This window comes from Falco biarmicus, chromosome 8 (assembly GCF_023638135.1).
Source record: "Falco biarmicus isolate bFalBia1 chromosome 8, bFalBia1.pri, whole genome shotgun sequence".
NCBI lineage: Eukaryota > Metazoa > Chordata > Aves > Falconiformes > Falconidae > Falco > Falco biarmicus.
Window position 1 is genome coordinate 33496765 of NC_079295.1, and position 20281 is coordinate 33517045.

Here is a 20281-nt window from a genome sequence, read left to right on the forward strand (position 1 = left end):
TTAGGCTGTGCTGCAACCCCTCCGTATCAACGGGCTTGTGTGGGGAAGGGGCATCCTCATGAAGGAATTTGCTGAAGTTGCTTTAACGTCCCCTTTTTCAGGACTCGTGCACGCAACTCCCTTAAAAATATCTTCTTTCTTCAGAGTTTCAAAGATGGGACCTTAAGCATCGGGTAAATCCATTAAAGCAGTAGGTGATATCCAGGCCTAATGCTTTCCAAAATAAACATATTCCTGAGTTAGTTATTGATTTATATCAGTTTAGGTTGATCTTGTGGTTTGAACCTGATGCCTATTTTAGAAACGCTTTCACAGCCTTGCAGAAATTAGCTGCAGCACATTTTTTTGAAATTTGCCAAGGAAAATAGCTAAATGCTCTGTTTTTCCAGAACCTGAATTATGATCTGCACACACTGAGGTCAAGCAGCGAGAGTTTTGCTTATGGAATGATTCTTATCCCTCTTCCCCTGGGTTATTATACTTGGCAGAAAAACCTCTGAGTAAGATTTTACTTGAATATCTCTACTGAAGTCAGCATGTTTATTCCAGGAATCGCAAACATCAAAGGATCAGACAATTATATGTTGTGTGAGGGTTATGGCTTTTTGTGTGCCTCGTCCCCCCCTCCCCAATGATCTGAAGGCTGACAGGGGTTTAAAAGAAATAAAACAAAAGCAGCCATGCCTGGTCAGTTGACAGGCGTTGGCATTGTAATGCAGTGACGAAGGAGATGCCAACGCTGGCAGACAGCTCTGAAATGATGCTCCTTTACGCTAATTATCATGCAGAGCATCCCAGCTCTCCCCAGGGCCTGGTGATCCTGCAGGATGTCTGCCCCTGCCAGCATCCCTCCTGGCTCTCCCTGCACCGCAGGGGCCCAGCAAAGCCCCAGCCCCAACCCCTGCCAGAGATTCACTCCGTTTGAGCCTTGCCCTGGCTTTATCACTGCTATTTCCACCCCAGCTCCCCGCACTGCAAGCGCAAGCAGTGCTTGGGAGCCACCGAAGGGCAGCCGAGCCGTTTTGGTGGCAACGTCTCACATGCCGCACCACCCAGCCCAGCACCCTGAACCCTCACCTGATAAATGGAGCTAAATCTGAGACCTAAACCGAGCAGCCCCCTTAACTACCTACGCCTGGGTTTGTTGTGGGGATGGGCTTTGTGCACAGCATGCCTTGCAGCCCCACGAAGGGCTGCACTTCACTAACGGCTTCACGTATTTTCCTCCTCTGCGTGATGAAAACGAGCTATCGCAGACCCACGGCGGCAGCGCCCTCGCCTTTGCTTTCCTCCCTGCAGGCTACTCCATGCTGCAGAGCAAGGAGGTGATCCCGGTGGCCGCCATCAGCCTCCTGCCCCCGCTGCTGGTGGCGGTGATGATCACGGTGACATTTTACCTCTGCCGCACGCAGAAGCAGCGCAAGAGAGCCAAGGCGTGGGGTGGGAAAGCGGGACAGCCCCCGGCGCTGCCAGAGCAGGGGAGGTCTGCTGAGCGGGAGGAGAAGTTGTCCGTGCTGATGGACGAGAGCCCGGCCTGTGCCGGCCCCACCAGCCGCCCCGCCGAGCTGCTCCCCATTGAGCTGGACGAGATGGTGGGCAAAGGGCAGTTCGCGGAGGTGTGGAGGGCCAAGCTGAGCCACAGCCGCTCGGGGCAGTACGAGACGGTGGCTGTGAAGATCTTCCCCTGTGAGGAGTACTCCTCCTGGAAGAACGAGAGCCAGATTTTCACCGACACCAGCCTCAAGCATGACAGCGTCCTGCGGTTCCTCACTGCCGAGGACCGGGGCACAGGGCCACGCCGGGAGTACTGGCTCATCACTGCCTACCACAGCCGGGGCAACCTCAAGGACTACTTGTCCCACCACGTCCTGAGCTGGATGGACCTGCAGAAGATGGCGGGCTCCCTGGTGAGCGGGGTGGCCCACCTCCACAGCGACTACACTGCCTGTGGCAGGCCGAAAATCCCCATCGCCCACCGGGACATCAAAAGCACGAACGTCCTGGTGAAGAACGAGCAGGAGTGCGTGCTCTGCGACTTCGGCATCGCCATACGCCTCGACCCTTCCCTGACAGTAGATGACTTTGCCAACAGCGGGCAGGCAAGTATGACCCGCCAGCCCTTCCCGAAGGGGAGCCTTTGCGAGCCACCCTGGTCGCCTCATGGCCAGAGTCCTCGCACACCCCGCTAATGCCTCTCTCCTCTTTGTGGGCAGGTGGGCACCGCCAGGTACATGGCCCCAGAGGTCCTGGAGTCCAGGGTGAACCTGGAAGACCTGGAGTCTTTCAAGCAGATGGATGTCTACTCCATGGCCCTCGTTTTATGGGAAATGGCCTCCAGATGTGAAGTGGTAGGAGGTAGGAGCACCGCACCAGGGTGGCCGCACACCTTTTTGCTCCCTTCCTCCCCATACGGGGACATGGGTCACTCCCATGTCCCCATCGATGGCACAGGGGTGATCGGGTCTCTGTAGGACTGCTAAGAGCTGGCAGCAGAACCTCCCCCTTGGCTGCCTGCCCTGTGTGCTGCGGCTCAAGGGGGCTGGCTCAGTGGCCAAGGAGCAGGATGGGACCCCCAGGGGTCATCTGGCCCAGCCCCTGCTCAAAGCCAGTCAGCGCCCAGTCTCATCCCAGTCGGCACTGGCAATGCAAAGCAAACGAAGCAGGAAGAGCCCAAGGTGCCTCCCCCTCCCTGGCCACAAGCACTTTTTTTCCCAGACAACACCAGACTTTACAGGGACTCGCGAAGTCCAGTCTCTGACACAGCCACGTCCCCCCTCACTTCCCAGAGCCACATCCTGGCATCTGAAATTGCTTGTAGCAAAACATTTAATTAACTGCTGTTAGCTGCTACCTGCCCTTCTGCCTGCTCCCCTCTTCCCTTTTAGAGCTCTCCAGTTCCTTCCCTATCCTACCCACTTGCAATCCAAGCCCACGGAGGTGCAAGAGGCTTCAACCTTAGGCAAGAAAGCTGCCCTGCATGCCCCACACCCGGTGGTGGGAGACCCTCGCCTGACTCAGATGCCCTGTGCATCCTCTGCTCCCAAGCCAACATCCCATGCCATTCCCCCCCCCCTTGTATTTCACTTGCATTCACATCCAGGCAGGAGCTGGCAGAAACCAGGGTGGCCTCTCACCTCTGCAACAGGGGGTTTCTCCTTGGCCTCCCACAGCATGGGTTTGCTCTTCTGGAAGGGTCATTTCTCCTCTAATGCAATCCATACCCGCAGCAGGTATCCAAATGCTGGTACTGTAGTCACCTCTCCCATCTTTCACCAGTGCAACACATCGTACCTGCTCAAAATATGTCTCGCACAAAGACAGATCGTGTCCTTTGTAGTGCATCACTTGGGTTCAGGAAGGTGGTCAGATGGTTCCTCAGTCCTGTCTCTGAAAACAACCTCTATATGAAAACCCAAGGCTATGATTCTATGTTCAGATTCTAAATTGTTTCCAGATCAGTTTATTTTTGCAGACTGATTACAAAAAAAATAAATAAAAAAAAAACTATTCTCATCCGGTGAACGATGCAAAGCAAAGCAGTGAATGCATTCAAAACATCCTGTAATGCTGCTGGTGCTTCCTTGCAGAGGTAAAGAATTATGAGCTGCCTTTTGGGTCAAAAGTCCAGGAGCAGCCCTGTGTGGACACCATGAGGGACATCGTGCTGCATGGCAGAGGGCGACCCGAGATCCCAAGCAGCTGGCTGGTGCATCAGGTAAGCTGGGAGTAGCTGGTTCAGAAAAAAGCAACCCACATTGTCCCCCCTCACTAAACCAGCCCAAAAAGTAAGATTATAAAGCTGTCATCAGTGCCAGAATGTGCAGAACTCCTGGGCTACTTCCAGCTCCATTGTGGCTGGCTGAGCCCATGTTAGGCCCTACGAGACCCATTTGACCCTGAAAGGGTGGTGAAGCATTGGAACAGGCTGCTCAGGGAGATGGTGGAATAACCATCCCTGAAGGTGTTTAAAAAACACACAGATGCCATGCTTAGGGACCTGGTTTAGTGGCATGTTACAACTTGGCAGTCCTGGGTTAACGGTTGGACTTGGTGACCTCAAAGGTCTTTTCCAACCTCAATGATTCTATGATTTCCTTGGTGGGAATAAAATCAATAGACATGAGCAGGAAGCGTTACGAATGCCAAGTGATGCAATTAAGTTATCTTGAGGATAACAGCAAAACAGAGCATTTCAGTGCAGCCTCTTCTCATGAAACAGCAAATCATTTGAATCCACCCCACTCCTGCCCTAACCATGGCATCCAGAAAACTCTAGCTCTGAGAACAGGCAGTCCCTCGCACACAGCCATCTCACAGCAGGGACAGAGGGGAGGAAGGTGCATGCAGTCTTCTGCCTGCTTGGCTGTGGAGGTTTCAAGGTCAAAATTACCTAATATTACTCTAATATGGGAGGCTGAGACTTGGCATGCGAGAAGAAAGACTTCTACAAGGGAAAGCAAAACAGGAAGCATCTCCCTTGAGCGAAACCACCAGGAAACACACGTGAAGCTGAAAGCAGGGAACCTGCTCAGCTCAAGTCTTGCCAAGGGGAAGCCCTTCACCAGCCTTCAGCTCAGAAAGTCTGAAAGCAAAGGATTTCAGGACAGAAGGCATAACCCAGTGCTCTAGAATAGGAACACTGCAGCAATGGTGAGATGTGCTCTGTTAAAACCACCCACAAGGACACCCAGACCAGCCAGCTCCAGAAACACAGGCACCTTGTGGCCTTGACAGGGTCCTCTCTCCCTCAGGTCCAGTATTTCCTTCCATGCATTGAGGACACAAGGGGTAACAGCCACACTGACAGTAATTTTCAAATCTTGCCCGACTCTGGTGCTAATTAAATTTCACATCTTGTGGAAAAACACCATCTGCTGATCAACGATTCAGTTCATCTGAAAAACAAGCTGAAACATTGAGCCTGCTGGCTTACGGAGCCTTGCAGCATTCAGTGCATCGCTTTGCAGTGCTCACCCACAGAACACACCCTGCTACTGCTCCCACTCCACCTGGATGGCACGTAAAGCCAGGCTTTTCAAAAGGAAAGATAAAATTCTCAGGAGGCCATGTGTTCCCTACGACACCTCCTCTCAAAACCATGTTTGTCCAAAGACTCACAACTGACCTGACCAAGCAAGGTTGCAAACAGCATCAAATGAACCTGTGGTTTCTGCTGGACCACCATTAAGTTTATCAGTTGGCCAGCCCACTTGTGAAGTTTGCCCAGCCTTTTTCCTTGATGAAGGCAAACACAGGAGCTTCAATCAGCACCGCTACATATTTGAAGCCTTTGAGTATTTATGTTGGACGTTTACCTCCCAGGGTCTCTGATAAACTTTGAAACCACAGGAAAAATATAGAGGCTTGGCTTCTCAAAAGTCACACTCTGATAGAGCCTGGCCAGAAATGCACCGAGAGGAGCTGAGGAAGGGTGATTGCAAACACCCCCGAGAAATAACGTTACTGTAGTTGGGTTGGTTTAGCATGTAAACAGAGCAAGGCTTCTAACATAGTAACTTTGATTAGACCACCTGATGTTCACTGGGGAAGAGGAACAGAAAAGCCATGTTGTGCTCCTGAAAGTTTGCCTCCAACTAATCTTAGCTGATCCAATATGATTTTTCCGGGCATTTTGCAACCAATCTCTGCAGGATGAGGCATAGGGCAGCACCATCTGCTGGGAAGCATCAGAAAGCCACCGGTTTGTGCCACTCCAGGGGTCAACAGGTTCCTGTGGATGGAAGCGTTGGGTGACACCAGGAAAGGGTGACAAATCGCTTACCTGAATAGAAAACACATAGACCTTCCCATCACCAAAAATAAGTTCACCACAGAGCTCCAAAAGCTACTTCCACATTTCAGCCATCAGGATCACTCTCAGTCAAGTGATGACCTACATTCTTGGCCATGATTTCAGATTTTCAATAAATATAAGCATTCATTTCCCCTGACAGAGCTGACTCACCCAGCATGCTGCCCATCAACAGCTCCAGGGCAGCTGTTTGCAAAGCTGCACAATATAGCCAGCTGAAGAAACTTATACCCAAAGTTTCCCATATAAATTAAACACACCTTGAGCCCATGCTTCTACCTCCCCTCACACCCCGCCACATATCAAAAAAACCCAACTGGTTATTTAGGCCAGGTACATTCCAGGATCTGCTTCATGAAGCAGCCGAACAGACTGTTGTACTGGCACAACTGAAGGGGTAGTGCAGGACAGGAAGGAGCAGTGGGAGCTTGAGACAATATTGCCACTAAAAATACACTTGTAAAACTCAACGTCCTTTGGAATCTTGGAAAATCTGAGATACCAAATATAAACCCCAAACAAAGTCCGTTTCGTGAGCAAAACATGATGTTCCAGTTGCACCAATTCAAAAGAACATCATTGCTACTTACAAGGAAAACTGCAAATAAATCTCATGATTTCAGGGCAAAACAAGCACAGAAAATCTAATGACTAAACCATATGACAGAGCCATGTTCTGTTTGAGAAAAGGCTTATTTTAAAAACTGCAGCTAAGCTAGCTCATTTTTGCATGTTAATCAATTATCCTCAAATCCGTTCAACTAAGGTAATAAATGGGTGATGTAAGAGGTACTGGAACACACCATCTGTCAGTTTTACTGCACAACCCTGTTCCCTCTAATCTGTGTCCATTGTGGAAGATTTAGTACAACGAAACTTAGCAGAGAGCAGCCAGCGCAGAGCAAGGTGCAGAAGGCCAGGCGACGCTGACGGTACGTCTCTGTAGGACTTGCATTTTCTGCTTGTGTTGGTCCATATGAGACTTTCAGGTTCTCTTAATCGCAAATTAAGACATAGACAAAACCCACTGAAAAACATGAAGCTTTATTTAGCGTAATGATTTTTCCACTGTGTTGCAACCTTGGCTGACAATGATGCAAAAAGCAATAGCACATGATAGGAATTATATAGGCAAAGGAAGGTCCAACATAGCTTCTGGTGCTAGCTGTGTTACTAGCTTAAGAGTGGGAAAAATTACCAGCTGAATACTGCCATTTTGTTCCTAAACTGCAAATATTGGGACTCTTTTCAGAGCACCACACAATTGGAAAAACACGTATTACTGGGAGAAATAATGATAGTAACTGAGAGGAACTGAAAGTGTTCAGGAGCAGGCTGGGAAGTACTCAATCCCACCTAAACCAAGATACTACTTTGTGGTGAGAAAACAAAGTTCAGCTGCATGCTGCAATGAGTATTTGGCACAGCACGCCCCTTCAGAAAGCTGCTAAGCCAAGAAGTCAGGTTTAAGAAGTTCAATTGCAAATTTATCTTTGAACCCCCACCCTGCCCTTCCCCTCCCCTCAAGTGTCACAGCCAGGGTGCAGGCTTGACACCCAGAGAGCTGGGCTCGGCTGCCAGCCTCCAGGTCACCACCTGCACCTCTCCTGTCCCTCATGATTTTAGGATGCTCTGAACCGAAGGGGCAAGGCTGAGACAGCAGACGGAGGGCCTGTTGCCTTCCAGCCCCTATTTAAGTCCCACAGTCAACGTGAACCGACTTCCAGGGGAGATTTCCAGGCAGCGTGGGACCAGATCCCAAGTGAGCCAAGGCTGCCACGCTAACGCAAGCAGTGCCAGTAACGGTGCCAGCACTGGCACTCGCCACAACTTACCACAGCCGTTTCTTCTTGTGCTTAAGCTTGGCCAAAAAAAGCATTTCTGCAGGAAGCTGTCAGAAGTATGGTAAAACACTGTGATTGCATTAGAGCAGTTTCTAGCTCCTCTTCTGCCCGGCTTCAGATCTAAATTCAGCCCTTCTGACTGCAGGGAATGCGTTTTCTGTGCGACACCATCACAGAGTGCTGGGACCACGACCCTGAGGCTCGCCTCACCGCCCACTGCGTGGCCGAGCGCTTCAACCTGATGGCACAGATGGATTGCGACGACATCCTCAACAACAACACTGACAACGAGGCCAGCAAAACAGCTTCTCCAGGTGGGGAGCACCAGGACAGTGACGGGAGCAGAAATACGCAGTGACACAGCAGGCAAAAAGCCTCATCACAAGGAACATGAGGATAAGTGAGAAGCATTTAGCTCATGGGAAAAAAAAACACCAAACTTGCTCTGGTTTTCAAAATGGAACTAAGATCTAGTACATAACTTATTTATAACATCTGTTTCCTCCCACAGATACAGTGAACTGTGGAATCAAAACTTTGGTTAAAGTGCAACATCATATATGAACTGGTTTTGTACGTACTTTAAATGTGTAATGATGCAAAGCATTCCTTTTATTATTTTTTAAAATAATGGTTAATCTTTTATTAATAAGCACCTGAATTCCACGTCTATCTTTTGAAGTCCTTCCATATTGCCATCGCTAGTTTCTCCTCTAACTGCTTGTTTTGCAGAGATCAGGACAATTTACTCTTCAATTTTCCTTTTTTAATGGCCTCCACACACAAAAAAATATGTTGTAGCAGCAGAAAAACCATCTTGAGATGTAACACACTCTCAGTGGAAGAAATGCTGGCACCCAAGACAGCTACTCATTGATCAGACAGTCCTTAACAGCACATAAAGATACCCAGTAATCCAGTTAGTAAAAGTCTGATTTGCTGCAAATCCAACACGCCTTTTTTTCCACCAGGGAATTCATGGGTGTACTTGATAGCTCAGGTGGGTGCATAAAGCTTCTTCAACAGAAAAAAAAAAGTCAGTGTAGACTGCTGTTTGGCTTTAAGAAGTCTCCGTACAGGATATCTAAACAACTCTTTTGCTGTATCAGTCCAGCTTCCAGCCACCTCTAGCCAACAGATTCATGCCAAAGTGTAATTGTCAACACAAACATGTTGGCTAATTCTTCTTGCAACTTTTCCGCACTCCTCTGCGGTGTTACTCAATCTGAAGAAACACAATCAGATAGAACCGGGTCCTTTACTCCCGTAACTACCAGATCAAGCCAGGCTGCCTCTGTAGCAGAAAGGCAATTAAGGAAAGGTAAGTCATACCTCGCTCTGAATCCTGGCATTGTGCAAATCTTAATCCCTCCACCCTTGGAACAAAAGGTAATAAAAACCTTAGCTGCTACTAAGCCCTGCAAGCCCATACCTGACACCTACACAGAGGTGTATCTTTCAGGATAGCATGGAGAGGAGCATTTTGCTTGCCAGCACGCAGATGCATGGATTGACCCCTACGAGAGGCAAAGGGACAAAACTGTACAACAGCCACGAGCTTTCTATAGCAGAGGCTCCCCGATGTGGAGCTGGGAAGCAGATCTGCAGGGCTGTTTCAGTTTTCTAAAATGCACAGCTATGACAGTACCAGTTCATACACAAAGCTTTTCTTCTCTCACTGTTGTTTCCACTGCTTTGGACCATTTCCACAGGTCCTACGTTAAGTCTAGAACAAAACTGTCTCTAAACCCTTCAAAGGATGGAGGGGGAATGAATTAGGTTACACCAAGTAATAAAAAAAAAAAATACACTTCAGCTACCATGTATAAGTCTCCACCTGCAACTGTGACCATACCTTTCATTCTCACCAGTCCCCCAACTGGCTGCTACCTCCTGTCACCTTAGGATTTTTCAAGCTAACCCTTTTCTCTCGAAGCACATCCTCCCCAGATCACCATAACACACCCTTTCCACCCACCCGACTTCAGTCGCATTTCCTCAATATATTAACCACAGCTCTACTGTACATATGCCCAGGAGAAACAGACAGCATGAGGCAGCTTTTCTGACATGGAGATAAAACTACGAGGACACACCAAACTCGCCTCCCTGAGGCTGTCCAGTCTTTCCTTCCCGTAATATTCAGTGTAGAATTTCCCCTACCAAGTTTTGGACCAAGTTGTTTAAACAGGAGACCGATGACTACGTTTACTTGTTCTTGCAAGTTCAGTTCAAGAGGCTTTAAAAGATACTGTGACCTGTTCTTCCCACAGGTGCCTGGGACAGGGGGGGATCAGCCCGTGCGAACTAGACACTGAAGGGCTGCATCTTCGATTCCGATGGCTGAAACCCAGATTCTCCTGGGGAGACAAAGACTTAACCCTAGGCTTGACAGTTTATTCTGTAAATAAGCTGAAAAACTTCTCAATCTGTTCCCCTCACCATGCCTACACATTGCATTTTTTTCCATGAAAACAGAGTCCAGAATCAAGCTTCCAGGATTATACACCCGAATGCCTGCGTTACATGTGACTTGCCACACTTTCTTTCCCATGAGCCACAGGCTACGCAGCCCCTCTGAGAAGAGCCACTTACTTATGCTCCAAGACCCTTTCATAACTCAGGGAGCCTAAAACCACTGAGATCACTAAGAATTTTGCCCTTAACGTCAGTCAAAATCCTACATTTTGCCATACTCCCCATTGGAACACGCTGCGGTTCTAGCAAACATTACAAAGGAAGCAGCAGTAAGCCCTTCCCTTCGGTCCAGAAGGTACAAGATGGAAACAACAGCAGTTATGCAAGAAAATCAAATCTGGTCAGATTTAAAAATACATCCATCAGTCTGTAGGGTGCTTGCAGCTAGCAGAAGAATTACATAAATGTCTTACAATTTAAGCTGGATATCCAGTGGCTAGATTTTTTTTTTCTTTCCAAACTGTTTTCAACTACACCCTTTGTTTCTAGAAGTAACTAGAAATCTGCGTTGTAACTAAATCCACACTAGGAAGCCATTCCAGTTCTTGTGATCATCTGAGCAAAGGAAGGCTTTAAAAGAAATAGTTTCATGTATTTTAAAAGACTACTACTTCAGCATTGGGTCTATTTTCCTGCAACAAAATTAGTAACAGCTTTCATAGTGTGAAACCACAAGCATACCAGATGAGGGTGGAAGAGAAATAACTTGACTAATAATATTATAAGGAACACAAATGAGTTTACGGTCAACACGGGAGCTTTTCAGTCTGTTTTACAGCCATCACCTTGACAAATTCCCAAATCAAAATTTTAAGCAGAGCTCTGTGACCGACTCATAAGTCTGTATTTTAATAAGCACAAGTTTGATCCCTGGAGCAGGCTCAGTTGATAAAGGTTTGTTTTCTGTTTTCTATTGTTCACTGCAATATTAAAAGCTGGTCCTTGCACCACAGCCCTTACTGTTTGTTCAAAGCAAAACTGCCATGTGACACAGCTAAAAACTATGAAACATATACAGCATTGTCAATTTATTTTCTGTCCCTCTACCACCCCCAGTTTGGTACACGTACCGATGAACTATGGAAGTTCATGCATTAGCCACCATGATTCCTACCCCAAATCCTGGTATTGGCCAAACAGCACACACCAAATGTGCTCCAGATCAAGAAACAAGGAGGAACTAATCCCACTGTTTTCAATTTTATTTTTATTCCTGGTTAAACATGAAAATGCCCAATGGATATCCAAAACTAACACGATAGGATGGTTGTATGGAATATCACAAACAAAACAGCAGGGCCTAAACATTCTTCTGCTGGAGAATATAGTTATTACTCAAGTGCACAGTGCCAAAATATCCTACTTTAAGGGCCAAGGAAACTCCAGACAGATCTCCAGCATAAAAGATAACAGCAGCCTACTCTTCCTGGTCACCTGATCTCTAGGAAAGCAGACAGAACAAATGAATCATTTTGTAGTTTTATTATCCCCACCCCCACTTCTCACAAATGGACTATGACTCACATGGAGGTCTCAGTGCATTTCACAGCAAAAAAAAAAATGTACAAGAGGATCAAAATAGTTGTGCATAAACCCAACTCTTTTTTTTTTGCGCACAATTTACAGTTTGTGTTGAAAGTTAACATGGTTATTTAAACCTTCTGATGCATTCTTACACTTGTATCTTTTCCATGGAAACCATCTTACCAGATCACACGGTTGTGAGTTCTCACGATGCTGGATCAAGTGCATTGCCATGGCTGGGAAGTGGCAGATAATGTTATATACACTGATTGGAAGACTACATCAGAAGAAAAAACATTAAGGCACCACTGTTGGAAAAATTAAGGTAGCTTATAGTTACAACAATAATGAAAGCCATAATAAGTACTATTCTTAATTGCCAGCAATTCTTAAGACTTCAATAAAATAGTTAATAAAAAAAAAAAAAGGATGTTTGTACCTGAATACAGTTTCCTGATATCTGATTGTGTTTCAAATCAATACCCGGTCCTCAGCATAATCAGCTTTTTTTTTTTTTTATGGTAAGATGAAAACCCAGGACCTAGAGCCCACGTATCACAGGTCACATTTCACCACTTTGTTCTGAGTAACACCACAGGAAAGAAACCAAAACAATCCAAAGGACAGTTTGTAACACTGATACTTCACCTCTGAGATGATTAGATGGGCAGATAAATTTAAATACAAAATTATACGTTTTCTGTTCATTTTGAAAGCCTTAGTCCTTGGGAAGGGAAGGTGGAGGGGGCAGGGGGGAGGGAAGGCCAAACCTCATTACAGTATAACATGAGAAAAATCGAAGTCACTCAAAGAGATTTAATAAAATTAGGAGTTGAAAAGTGTTCAAATTACTTTTCCAATTCAAGTCAATTATTTCAAGTATATTAAAATGTTTCAGAGGAAAAATTTCTCCATGGTTACAATTCTAATTGCTTTTATAAATCCATAAAAAAGAAAGGTAGTCTCTACATATATCCCATACTTCTGATGCATGCACGCGTTCCCTCTGAAGAAAAAAGTTGTCATGATCCGGTTCTTAACACTGATTTCAGGCACATCTTCCAAACACGCCTCCAGTTTTCGCCAAAAAGGTTAATCACTGGGCATAAAAGCAGCAAATTTTTTGTTGCTGTTGTCTACATGGGTACTGAGCAGTTTTCAGTTATTAAAAAGCTTGATGCAGATTCTGAAAAAAGTTCCCATGTCACTCAAAAATCCAACAGTTCCTTCTTCTCTTAGGCAGCTTTTGCAATCAGATCTACTTAGAAGAATCTTACACAATTCAGATAAAATCTCTTGGATCATACAAAAGGTTGAATGTACCTGGCAAGTTTGTCTCTACAACTCCGTCTTTTCTTCTTCTTCTTTTAATTGTTTCTTAAATAGCTTTAAAGTGCCCTAGTATATTTATTTCTTTATCCTCATTTAAGCTTTCACAATTACATAAAAAGGGGACACTCAGTACGACTACTGTGTTTTGAGAGACAGAGGAAAAGGAGAGGAAAATCAGAAAACTCATCTTAAAGCTGCTTTTCTAGTTAGTGTCCGTTTGAGTTTGCACAGCAGAGACTGTTTTCCAGAGGGGTTTATGATAAACCCAGCCATCTCCCTGCAATTTAAAGAAAAAAAAATTGATTATAATAAAGACACTGCTCTGGGAGAATTCCCTTCACACAACTACTAGACTGATAGCTGTGAAAACCAGAGGGACTTATCTTATACCTTTAACTCCCACAGATTAAGACACAGAGATCAATGCTGCAGGCTTGAGACTAGTTCAGAACACCTACAGGCTGTTGCCAAGCCACAGTGCTCTCTGGGAATCAACTGCACTTGTAATTAACCCAGATGGAAAGCCACTCCTCTCAACTCCGTGATCCAGATTACTTTAAAAAGTCAAACAAGAAGCCAGCAGAGAAGCAGGTATCCAGGATTATCAGCTAACACAGCCCAACTGCTTACCTGGAAATGAAGTCGCTCAGGTTTACATTTAAACATTTTCTGAGTAGATCCGCATCTCAGATTTGCAACAGAATTTCACCTCTTCTAAGTCTAGATACTAACAATACAAATAGCTACATCTGAGCTAATCATACTAACATAGCTTTAGAGAACAAAAAGCTTTATTGGAGCTAACATAGTCCTGAACTTAAAACCAAACCACACACACACAAAAATGGAAGGAACCCAGGGGAAAAAAACCCAAACTTTTTAGCTTCTGTTTTAAACCTTTGCTAGATGAAAGATATGGGAAGAAGGAGAAAAGGGAGTTTCACTACTGCAGTTTCACTACAAGGAGAATGTAAACTACTACAGCATAAGTTTTAGTTGCATCCTCTCCTCTTGCAAGGGTCTCAACAAAACTGTACACAAGCAGGGTCTCACCAGCCGGATTACAAGGAAAGCCTATTTCAAAGTGATCATACCAGCAGCCCCAAGTCTTCCTGGGCAGGCTGCAGTTCACCTTGTTAAAAGTCTTACTATATTATTATCATTATTGAAATACAGGTTAAGTCATTGAACAAGCAAGCTCCATCCAAAACGTAATGTAAGAACAAAGAAAGTTCTAAGCTGAGAATGACGTCATGTTCCTTTTTGCTAACAGTAGTATCTTGGTTCATATGCACACAACATAAGCAAAATTAGTACTACTGATTATTTTCTTTGGGTATTTACTGTGACCATCTACTTACATATGCACATGTAAGGCTGTTTTCCATGGTCCATGAGCAAGTGCTTGGTAAAAGAAACCAAACAATAAAAGAGGCAAACATTTCGTTGCAAGGGAATTGCAAAATCATTATGTTTGGGAAGGGAAGGGTAAAGTCAGACCTTTACATATTTGAAGTGCTTACGTCACCTTTCTCCTATGAATCCCACGGAGCTAAACTCTAAGGCCAAATACTCTATTCCAGGACACAGACCCATACGTGCACTTGCTTTCATTGTAGCTCTGCCTTCATCAACAGCTAACTGCTTGCAAACTTACTTCTTTAAGGAAGTATTTAGTACACCAAGGTGTTTCCGTTTCAGCACGAAGCCTCTCTTCATTCCTCTGTCGTTCTTCAAGGGCTCGCTTGTGCTCTGTAGCCTTATCGATGTCTCCATCCCGCAGAGACTCTGTTACATGCTGCCACAGCCTCCTACAAAACAAATTGTTAACTTTACTTTTCCAAAGCTTCCTCAGCCTGCCACCTTAAACCACAGGACCACTGCATGCGGTTCTTTCAGAGCAGGAGCCTTCCCTTCACTTACACAGGGCAAATCAACCCAGGTCAGAGCACAACAGCGCAGCGTAGATGGAAGGGCTCGTGGCTGAGTCTTACAGCTATGCTAGCAATTAGGAGCAGATAGGCATAGCTCTGAGGTTTTGGCTGTGCCAGTCTAATGTCTGTTTGTATACCCTTTAAAGTTGCTGTGGAAGTGTTACTCAACAAGCAGTTTCTTGTGAGGACCTCCCTTGTCAGGAGCTGCCCTGCTGTGTAGCTAATGGTTAAAACCAAAACAAAAAAGGAGGGTCTGTTCTAGCAGGCACTTTATGCACTCATAAGACAACTCTGTCCATGAAGAAAAGAGACAAGGTAAACAACCATGTGCGTGCACTTGGGTTTTTTGCACTGTTTATTATGTACTTGAGTTTTGTTTTTAAAAAAAATAAATTAAGACCACTGCTGCTAAGCGTTATCCACAAATAATATCTACATTTGCAGATTTTCCTATGGCGTTCTCCAGACTGCTCAGGACAAAAAGGGTCAACAATTGTGAACACATACTCTACCTAGATTCAAACGGTCCTTGTTTCTCAAGGGGCCGAACTCTTTTTCTTGTCACAGACAGCTTTGTCAAGTCCACATATTTTGTCTCCCCGTTGCTGTAGGTGAACTCAAGCACACTGTTCCACTCCCCTTGCACTCTGCACACCACTGTGTTCGTCATGTTCTGCTTCACTTCACCTGTGACTCTAGGAAAGCAATTTATTTTTAAAAGGCCATGGCTGAAGACACCCAAGGACTACTCATTGCATAATCACTCGACACTGAATGAGTTTGCAAACTTGTCACACACTCTTGAAAAATGCTAGTTACTTGAATTGCATTTGCATGGAGAAGCTTAAAGAGCAAAATGACTTTCACTCGTTGCTCTAATTCTCTTCAGGTTACCCAGGAAACTCCATTTTTGGCTTCAACTTACATTTGTTTCAAAACTTTTGATGGAATTGAAAATGAAAAAACACAGGCTGGTTCAGATGTAACAAGCAGTTGATCTTTTCCACTTGAAACGTCATGTCAGATACGTAGTTCAGACTCAAAAAATAAAAATTAAGCTTTCTAGCAAGAACGTACTTCACTACCTGCTGGCACTTTATCTCACATTTTTACACCTCAATGTTCTGCATATGTAAGTGGTCTCACTTTTATGTTGCTCACATAAGCAGCAGACACAAAAAGGCAAAAAGCAAGGCAGGAAACTAGGAATCAGGAGAACTGCTTTTCTTTCCTGTCTCTTCCACAGAAACCTCTGCCAATAGTTGAAGTGTCTTTCTAATATGCAGTATTTCATTCAAAGTGTTGCACAGATGCTCAGGTATCACCATAATTACACACACTGATGCATACTTTCCTTCTCAACATAAAGATCTGTCTAAAGACCTCCCAACACTCAATTCACTCTCAATCAAGGAATGGAAGCTTACCGAGCATTGCTAGGCAAGCACATTGCCACCCTCAAACAGAACTTCTCACCTAGAAAGTAGGAGCAAAAGGGTCTGTACACTATGCAAACAAGACTTGAGATGTTCTTACTTATAAGGTGCTGCAGGAATCAAAGAACATTATCTCCAGCTCCAATTAAACTGTAATTAACTATACACACGCTCTCTAAAACATATCACTTTCCAGCTCCCCTTCTCACATTTCATCAGCACTCACAAAGCACACGCTACGTCTCCTTTCACACTTACATTACGCGTGGCTAGTAACAGATAGCTTGCACACCACTGGTTTGTTCTTATTTGCTTTGAACAACTGCAAAAGAAGAGCAGAAAGCAGCACTTCTGTGCTCCCACCTTGCCCGTGCTGGCTGCGTGGTGCCACACTCAGAGGAAGATGGGAGCACAGGACACACAGATGCCACCTCCCTCCTTCTACATACATGGGTCACTTCCAGCTGTGCCTCCATCCACCTGTCACCCCAGGCCTGGCATTAAAAGAGAGAAATTAATTTCTCAGGCAACAAAGCGAGTATCATAGGCCAGACCTTCCAGCACAGAGATACTGGATGCCTGTCAAACCAAACCTTCAGGGAATGCCCAGGGCAAGCAGGGAAAGCTCGCAGCCAGCTCAGAGCAGGAGGCAGCAGTCAGAGCTTCTCCCACATCTTGCACATGCAGGAAGCAGCTGGAACCACATCACAGTCCAGCAGCTCAAACCTGATTTAACTTCATTAGGAAGATCTTCCAAAAAAACAGATTGGTGTGTCTGTGCTGTTCACACATTTTTTTCTTACAAAAATTTAAGATTCCTTCAAGAAAACGGGCCAGAGTTGGAGCAACATAAGCAATAAAAGCATGTTCACATTAAACTATTAAGTTTTGTTTTTGTGGAAGTTAACAAGTACTAACAGCTCCTGAAAACAACTGAAAGAGTAGGCGACAAGCAAGCAGCCTTCATTTTTTGTTGCTTTTTCCTCCTGTGACTTCCACACCTCACTAAAGCTATTGCACATGGTGGAGTCGCTGTCCTCCCAAGAGATCTCTGAACAGACTGAATCCACAGGATACCAGGGACCAGCACATTCAGACTTTGCAGTTACGTCTTCACAACTTAAGAGCTTAATTTTTCCAAGCACTCTGTGGTTACTATACAATACTGACATTCAGTCTGCTGATGTCAATCACAAAATTGTCTCCGCTCAACTTAAAATAAGTTATATCATTCACTATGAAGGTACAGTATTGAGCTGCTATGTTAAAGTCTTATTGCAACCTGTATTTCTTCAAGTTGCACTGCTCTGAGACACAACCATTCCCAGCATCCCAGATCACAGCACCTGCCTGAACTAATAATATTAATGATAAAAATCTGCTAGCGCTTATTTGTAAGCTAGGCACAATTGGTACATGTCTAGCTGTTTGTTATCATCATACTCTATTTCATCAAGCTAAAGAGGTAGAGGACCAAGGAGGCAATATCCAGCTGAGGTCTAACAACAAGCGTCACTCTACAAAAAAAAAAATAAAAAAATACATCTATAGCATTGCCATGGCAACTCACTTGCCTCTGTGTAACCATGACAACACTGCTGCTTCCTCATCAAGAGATTCTTTTGGCAATGTCCCATCATCACCATGTCAAATTTTCAATAGTTACAGTACCTTGAACAGATCTGTCTTTGAAAAGCCTCTACATCTGTGACTAATTTCAGAGACACAAACAACAGAACAGTTTCCAAAAGTAAAATTGCATCCTACCGCTTATTTTTTATGGCGCAACAGGAGTTGTTGGAAGGTGCAAGATACATTGTAAGCAATGGGAACAAATTGTCCCAAATGATGTGTCACTTCAGACTTGTCGCCAGTGAAACAGAGCTACACGTAAGCTTTAGTTCTCCAGATGCCCTGGGGACAGGGCAGCTGTGCACACACGTTAAATTCAAATCATTGGGAATTTATGGGGCAAAGCACTTCAAGATGGAGGCTGGGGCGTGGGGTGGTGGTGTTTGTCTTTAAGCAATAAATATGGCCTTACCCCACTGTTTCACAAAAGTTATTTAGAGTAGACTGTTCGTATTTTGTAACCTGTGAGAGCAACCTACACTTAAGAAGTTCTGATGTTCTAAGCCGTTATGTATTTCATTATCATCTCCAACACATTTCATCCAAGAAAGGTTCAAAACAAGCACTGTCCAACAAACAGCTGAGTGCAAAATGCTCTGGAATCTGAGTTTTTGTGCGACTGCTACTTAATTTTCTCCTTCCTCAATTAATTGCTTCTATATTAGCACAAGGCTAATTTCTAGCAGTGTTACTATAAAATGTCTGAAAACGTCAATGTTAGTGAGTTTCAAAAGATTTTGCACCAAGCATGCCGACACTTCCTAGAATCTGCCAGAAGTAACCCCAAGCAAGTTTTCCCTGGATCTTCTTTCTTTTACCTGTTAGTTTTTAAACATGCATACACATGAAGAATTACCCCTACAAGAATTATTATTTTTGTCTTTAAAAAAGGTATTTTTACCTAGGGAGTTTCTGTAAGTTGCTTAAACTTGGCAGTCTTATCTTTCTTATATAGAAATCCTAGGACCAGTAAGTAACAGATTATTTACAAATGATCCCCTGCAGTGCAGCTACAACGCATGTTGCAACCAACATGCAGCCCTTTAAGACATCAAGATCAACTTCACTCCAAACAAAAGGCAAATTGAAAATTAGGAAACACTAACCAACTTCTAACGCAATTAAGAGAATCTGCAGCAGCCAGGAATAAAAGCCAGGAGCTGTTTTCCCAGGGGTTTGAACACAGAGTCAGACAAACACGGAATTTCTTTACTGTCTTTAAAGGTAACATGTGATCCTCAAGGAAAAATCACGAGATGCAGTTGTTTAGGAGCACAGCAATACCTCAATTGTTTATAGACTGAGAAAACAGTTTTTCGTGTTTATCAGGTGAATATTACTCAGCACACAGAACAGGGGAGTTACACAGGTACTGCAGTTCTAGAGCACAGACTATGTGGTAAAATAGAGGGGGGAAAAAAAAAAAAAAAGTGTTCTCACCGATGCAATTTGCCACCGTAGAAGGGCTTGGTGTGAAAGTTAATACTTGCAGAATACCCAGTCTTCGCACAGTTAATGTTGACTTTTCCTCCCAGTTCTACCCAGGGAACGGTTAAAATTGACCGAGCATATGCACAGGGCAGAGAGAACGTGTATTCTTCCCCATGTTCTAAGAGACTCAAGAGACCTGTGTGAAGAAATACAAGAATCCCTAAATCAGCACTATTTTAGAAAAGACCAAATGAGTTATTGAAACAGATGGCCAAAAATACATTGGCTACTTTTCCTCATAGCCCTTCACACCAAGAAGAAAAGAAAAAAGAACCCCACACAAAAGTGACCTTTATTACAGATTCTAGATACAAACGTTTTCCTGAAAGTACTAACCTGAGTAACATACATTTATGTTTCTTTTGGGAAAAGACATCCTAATAATATGGCTCTATGAAGTACGATATTGCACTGTGCAACACTCTTTCCAGCAGTGTGTAAAAGGGCTGGTCACTTACTGATGGCTGTGGAGCATAGTGACACAAGACTTACACTGACAAAAGGAAATAACAAATGAATACCCTGAAGTGCAGATCCTGAGGAAGGCCAATACTTCTGTTTTCCCTCCCTGACATACATCTGACTATCTGAAGGCAGGTAGCAGACAACTCTTCCTACTGCACTTCTCTGACAAGATAAACCTGACAGCAGCTTTTGCAAAAAAATATCAAGAATCTCATAAAAAGACCCAGAATTTCTCTTTTGATTTTAAGATGTGTGGGTTTGTTTGATCATATTGGAAAAAAAAAAAAAAACAACACAAACAAACCAAACAACAAAACCCAAACCACAAGATCC

The 20281-nt window shown here is 44.5% G+C and overlaps 2 protein-coding genes across 3 annotated transcripts in view; one reads left to right on the plus strand and one right to left on the minus strand.

Annotated features, from left to right (window-relative positions):
• The window catches only part of LOC130153489 (TGF-beta receptor type-2-like), a 33658-nt gene extending 25336 nt beyond the window's left edge, over positions 1-8322 (plus strand). Inside the window, exons 4-7 of the mRNA XM_056348356.1 lie at positions 1300-2099; positions 2214-2355; positions 3588-3715; positions 7802-8322. Of these exons, the coding sequence (XP_056204331.1) occupies positions 1300-2099; positions 2214-2355; positions 3588-3715; positions 7802-8014 (1283 nt within the window). The 3' untranslated portion in view covers positions 8015-8322. The remainder of the gene's footprint in view (positions 1-1299; positions 2100-2213; positions 2356-3587; positions 3716-7801) is intronic.
• Positions 8323-12454: 4132 nt separating this feature from the next.
• The window catches only part of OSBPL11 (oxysterol binding protein like 11), a 42400-nt gene continuing 34573 nt past the window's right edge, over positions 12455-20281 (minus strand). For both annotated transcript variants that reach the window (XM_056348355.1, XM_056348354.1), the window contains exons 10-13: positions 19433-19619; positions 15437-15619; positions 14648-14801; positions 12455-13267 (exon numbers count right to left, since the gene is read on the minus strand). In XM_056348355.1, the coding sequence (XP_056204330.1) occupies positions 13193-13267; positions 14648-14801; positions 15437-15619; positions 19433-19619 (599 nt within the window). In that variant the 3' untranslated portion in view covers positions 12455-13192. The remainder of the gene's footprint in view (positions 13268-14647; positions 14802-15436; positions 15620-19432; positions 19620-20281) is intronic.